General features: G+C 33.9%; 1 protein-coding gene across 1 annotated transcript; it reads right to left on the bottom strand.

Annotated features, from left to right (window-relative positions):
• Window positions 1-979: 979 nt before the first annotated feature.
• LOC113005182 (glucose dehydrogenase [FAD, quinone]-like) lies at window positions 980-5,584 on the bottom strand. The gene is made up of 3 exons (XM_039451229.1): window positions 4,517-5,584; window positions 2,453-2,636; window positions 980-2,292 (listed from the first exon to the last, which is right to left on the bottom strand). The coding sequence occupies exons 1-3, from the start codon at window positions 4,931-4,933 to the stop codon at window positions 980-982; spliced, it is 1,914 nt and encodes a 637-aa protein (XP_039307163.1). The 5' UTR covers window positions 4,934-5,584.
• Between the last annotated feature and the right edge of the window lie 358 nt (window positions 5,585-5,942).

Consider the following 5,942-nt stretch of genomic DNA (forward strand, 5'->3'; position numbering starts at 1 on the left):
TTCTCTATATTTTGTAGGCATTTTTGTTTATTAAAAACAGAGCCATTTCAATAATCAAATGCGATTTACATAAAAATTAATTACTATTTTTTTGTTAAAATCTGGTTAACCGATTGCTGTACAAAAATATGATATATTAAATAATTAATAACACTACAAAAAATACTTATTTGTATAATTTCGTACTTTCTCTTTATGGCTATGCTGTAACATTAATTTTAAGTTAACATAATTATTGTTTTTAACGAATCAATTGTCGCAAAAGTTGGAAATTAATTAATAAAAAAAAAACATTTTTTTTTCTTTTAAGTCACATTTGATTCTATTGAAATGGTTGTGCCAGGTGTGAGAATTTTTATAATTAGTTGCTTGCTTATTGAAGCAATCCGTTTTATATAAATAAGAAATTTTAGTTTTGCTCATCACAATTATTTCTATTTTTTACAGAGATCTCTTAAGTGAATACTAAAGTAATTAAATATATTAATATAAGTACTGATGACTTAATATTTGGAAATTGGAATAAGTTTCAAGGAATTAAATAAAATTAATAGAAAACGTTATTAGTAAGGTTATTTTATTTATAATAAAATCTGTCTTTTGAAAAAATAGGTTACTGGACTTTTATTTTAGTTAACACCTCTATTATACATTATGACCATAGTGAAATCTCCAGTATGATTTCTGACGCAATTATGGCAAATCTCATACTCAGTATTTACATTGTAATTATACATATTTTTGATAGTCTCCGCGCGAGTATCTAAGATTTAAGTATATGAATATTTTAAAACAGGATAATTATGGATTAGTGTTTTTAATTAACACTATTTCAAGAGCGACAATATTATCGCCCCTGCCTCTTGACACATCAATTAATTGCGTAATTGTATAATGTAATACAAGTATGTCACGTTAAAATTGTGTATTTATATTATATAGCGTATTACATTATACAATTACGCAATTGATTGATGTGTCAAGAGGCAGGGGCGGTAATATTGTCGCTCCTGAAATAAGATGGTTGCATCCACCTTTCCTTTATCATATCAGCGCCCTTCTCACCGATCATAATGACAGGCGCGTTTATATTACCACTCGTGATGGTCGGCATGATAGATGCGTCAATCACCCGTAAGCCGTCGACTCCGTAAACTTTCAACTCTGGATTTACAACCGCCATTGGATCATCGGGCGGACCCATCTTGGCGGTGCAGCTCATATGATAAATGGTCATGGTGTATTGCCTTAGTGCACAATTCCAGTATTCGTCCGTATAGAGACGAATATGCTTACAACTGGGTAACGGTTTGTCATAAAATCTTGAACCAAATCTTCTCATACTACTAGTCTCGCCAAAGGCAACAGCCGCCTTAACACCCTCACGAAGTACTGCGACATCGTCTGGATGAGTGAGATAGTTATGATAGAGCAATGGATAATCTAAAGGATTCTTGGATTTTAGTCTTATGTTACCGCGTGACTTGGGCCTGAGAATCATAGGAAATACTCCGAAGACGTCATGATTATTGATTTTACTAAACATGTAATCATAAAATTCATCAGTTAAACAGTGAGCATTTTTCACGTAGCTTCCACCGTCTGAATTAGTACTTGATGATGTCAACAAAAATTCGATGTCAGGCCAATCGTTGCTCTGATTAGCATACTTGGTGGAGATAAAGCCAACCGCCTCAAGGCCAATGTTGGACGTTAACGGGCCATCCTCGGTGATAGCATATCTTAAAGCCGAATTAATATTCACCATCCGATTCATCACGATGCTGACTTTGTAATCGATTGGAAAAACAAGTCCGCCAACACCTATATGATCCTGTAGATTCTGCCCAACACCGGGTGAATCTTCAATCACGGGAATTCCTAATTGCTCTAGGTGTATACGCGGCCCTATTCCGGAAAGCATTAATAATTGTGGGCTATTAATGGCACCGGCTGAAAGAATTACTTCTTTTCTGGCAAGCACCACCTCCTTACGACCATCTCTAATAAATTCTACTCCATACGCTCTTCTACTCTCCGGATCTATCAGCACTCGAGTTACATGGCTCCACAAAGAGAGATGAAAATTTTTTCTAAGTTGAATGGGTCGTACAAATGCCTTGGCGGTGCTGCATCTAGAGCCCCGTCTCATTGTGAACTGTAAGAAGGCGAAACCAGTTTGCTGCTGGCCGTTGACATCACAAATATCGTATCCCATTTCTTCTCCAGCTTGTAAAAAGGCTACGCCCAACGGAGTGATATATGGACTATCTTGTACGGTCAAGTATCCACCTGAGAAGAAAGATGTTAAGTATCCACTTTCGAAAAGAATACAAAATATTTATTCTGCTTTGTTATACGCGCGTGGAGACACAAAGAGACAATTTTTTAAATTTATTTTTATACATAATACATGCAAAGATGCATGATAAATCTGAGAAAACATACGTACCTGTACCGTGATATCTTATATTGCGTGCCAAATATGGATTTCTTTGGTCTTGAGACTTTTTAAAATACGGCAATACATCTTCATATCCCCAGCCAGGATTACCAAAACTCTTCCATTGGTCAAAATCACGTCGATTTCCGCGAATATAAAGCATTGTGTTTAAAACGCTAGAGCCTCCGAGAACCTAAAGTATCATTTAATCGATTATGAAGATGGCGCAAATAAAGCAGTAGCGACTAAAAATAAGTGAATAAATCATTTAACTTAATATTTTAGTAGGGTCTCCAGCATACGTATTTCATTTTTTCAATGAATCTTTGTATTTAGAAATTAAATGAATTGTCGCGGTATGTAGTAATCGATGTTACAGGTTACGGTCTACTTGATGCTACAAATATTATGAAACATTTTTTACATTGATCAATTACCTAAAATTCTGTAAAGAATTGAGACTCGTGAAAATGTCGCAGAAAACAACGTGACGAATATGAGTCGAGCACGATAAACTGTGCGCAATGTAAGACAATCTCAAATCAATAGTATAATCACATAAATAAGTGTAATCTGTTAGATATGTTCCTGATGGCTAGGTTTATGAGAATGTTGGTAAATAAAAAGACAAACATTAAGAGAAACGAGAATATTTCTTTCTGAGTTGCATTCCACTGAGTTTTTTAATTAATTGAAAACTATTTTTAATATTGTTGTTTGCTTCTGGAATGCTGTTTGATATAAATGTTTGTGTTTAAAAAAACTAGCCAAAGAATGTGACGGGCTGTCAATAGACGACGCAATAATTCACGCTTGATTTGTATTCGCCGCTTTATTTTCTGTACTAAAATTTTTTGTTCTGATTGGTCAATCAAATGTTTTGAAGCATTTGTAGCGTTAAGTGGACCCCACCCATAGACATTATAGATTCATAAAACAAAAGTAAATGTTTTATCTACCGAGCAATGAAACAAAGCATTACTTTCACTCTAACTTTGATAGCATGCCATGTATATACGCATGACCCTTGATAATTGACAATAATGTGATAATATGTAATACAATTAGAACGTTTTTATATTTAATAATTGATATTATTGTCATAATTATTGTAATTACGATTTCAACACAATTGATTCAATCAGTGGCTTTTCAATGGAGTTATTACTATGGCAGTAGAGTATAATGTATGTTGAATATACGAGAAGCATCCAAAAAATAAGTATTCTATCGTAGTAAAATAAAATAAAAGGTCGGTCAATTATATCACTTTTTTTTATTTTATTAACTCGATTCTTAAGTTACTTCTCAACTTAGTCACCATTGACATTCAAACACTTTTCGTAACGTGACACCGTATAAAAAAAACGTGTCCATGGATCTGTGCTATAATTTTGCTTTAGTTTTAACTTTACTGTTGTCAAAACTTTGGCTACCCAAATTTTTTAAGCGCAGGAAGCAGGTGAAAATTACTCGATGCAGGATTTGGAGAGTGATCAAAAATTTTCAACAAAATTTTTGTGAATTTTCATGCGACCGTTAATATACTTTGATCGCCATTGTCGACTCATTTATATATTTATGCATTATTCTCCATATACAGAAATTAGTTGTGTATTTATTGCACTTTTATTTTTTGCGGTTAAAAACCGAATTACCGCATGTAATTTGCAGTCCGATACATCTTGTATTGGCGTCTACGTGATTCAAATTTGCTTCGCTAACAATGATTGCAGTGAAGGCCAGTTTTTAGCCAGTTTTATAGCCAATTTTTTTTTTTTTTTATTTACTTTTGATAGGGAAACTTACTTTTTGGATGTTCCTCGTAAAGCAACATTTGAGCGTTTGAAAATGAATATTTTCAAAATATTTGAAATACTATTTTACACAAATACAGTTTTTTTTGCGTTTCTTGAAACTAAAAAATATCTATAACAAAATCTTTATAAATATATGGTATTTATTTTTTCATTAAATCTTAATATTTTTTTATACTCTTGACTGCTTTTAATTCTCTTTTTTTAGATTTCTCTATAAAACTCGATTAACTGGGATCTCTTTTACAATATATACCTTGCCTCTAGTCCAGCAACATCGACGATCGACCATCGCCTGGCAAGCCGTATCCTGCGGCTGCGTGCGATACTTATAGTCCAGCTTACTCTTATGCAAAAATAATGAGAGTATTGGGACATCAGTTATCTCGGTTTCGTGCCCTCCGGCCTCTAGTAGAAGCACGCTCCATTCAGGATTTTCCGTTAATCTGTTGGCTAGCACGCTGCCAGCTGAACCACCGCCGACAATAACAAAGTCATAATCTTTCTTTAATTGTTTTGTCACGCGTGGATGATTTTCCGGGTCTATGAGATCGTAATTGAAGTACGCGAGCGCGACGATCAACACTGGGATTATAGTTATTTTACCGATACCGCTGCCAAGGAGGACAGTGGCTGCTTTTATTGCAGTGCTTACTACCGTCGCGACGCTCATCTTTCGCTTTGGTCGTACTATTGATTAATCTTATTTGAAATTTACGTTTATTCAAATATCCGAATTCACAAATACCTCTTGTTTATTTTTTCGCGAATGTTTTTTATTTGTATCTTACAGGAATTATCTTTAACAAAAAAACAAAATCTGTTTTATTTTATCATGCGTCTCGTTCGCGATTTTATTGTGCTCGTGGCTGTAATGGTATACGAGTATAGTACGGTTGCCGTTCAGCCATAAGAGAATTTAGAAATACATGACGAAAATTATTTAATAATATACAAATCAGAAAATTATTGTTGATTGCGCGCTTTAATTATAAAAGTCGTCGAAACACTTCTCTTTCAAACTTTCTGCAAGAATCTAAAAACAAAATAAAAATTTATTTTATTTATTAGAATCCCTATAATTATTAATTTTATTATAACGAAAAAATTTGCAATTTGTAAAAGTGATAAATAAAAAATTGTTTTTGTTAATGCCAGAATATGTTTTTGCAGAATATGTTTTTTAGGCTATCTTTAATAATATGTGTTCTATGATAGAAACATTTTACTATTTGGCATTTTTTGTGCTTAAATATATTTTTTTCTTTTTGAGTAAATATATTACTCGTACACACACACACACAAACACACACGCACACGCACACGCACATGCGCACACGCGCACACACACACACACACACACACACTCGCACTCACACTCGCACTCACACTCGCACTCACACTCGCACTCACACTCGCACTCACACTCGCACTCACACTCACACTCACACACACACACGCACACAAAACAATTTGTTTTCCTTCCCTTTTTACGTTCAAATTTTTATTTTTACATACATGCAAGTATATAATATCAATATCAAATCGTTTTTTACCTTGATGACCAAAGAAGCTGATGTATAGTATTATATATCAATTATAACGCACCATTCAATTATACGCACACAGTCCAGGACAGACTTGGCGTGCATAGACTCAAATACGATAACAAGGTGTCTCGG

The sequence above is a fragment of the Solenopsis invicta genome, chromosome 6 (genome assembly GCF_016802725.1).
Source record: "Solenopsis invicta isolate M01_SB chromosome 6, UNIL_Sinv_3.0, whole genome shotgun sequence".
Classification (NCBI taxonomy): Eukaryota; Metazoa; Arthropoda; class Insecta; order Hymenoptera; family Formicidae; genus Solenopsis; species Solenopsis invicta.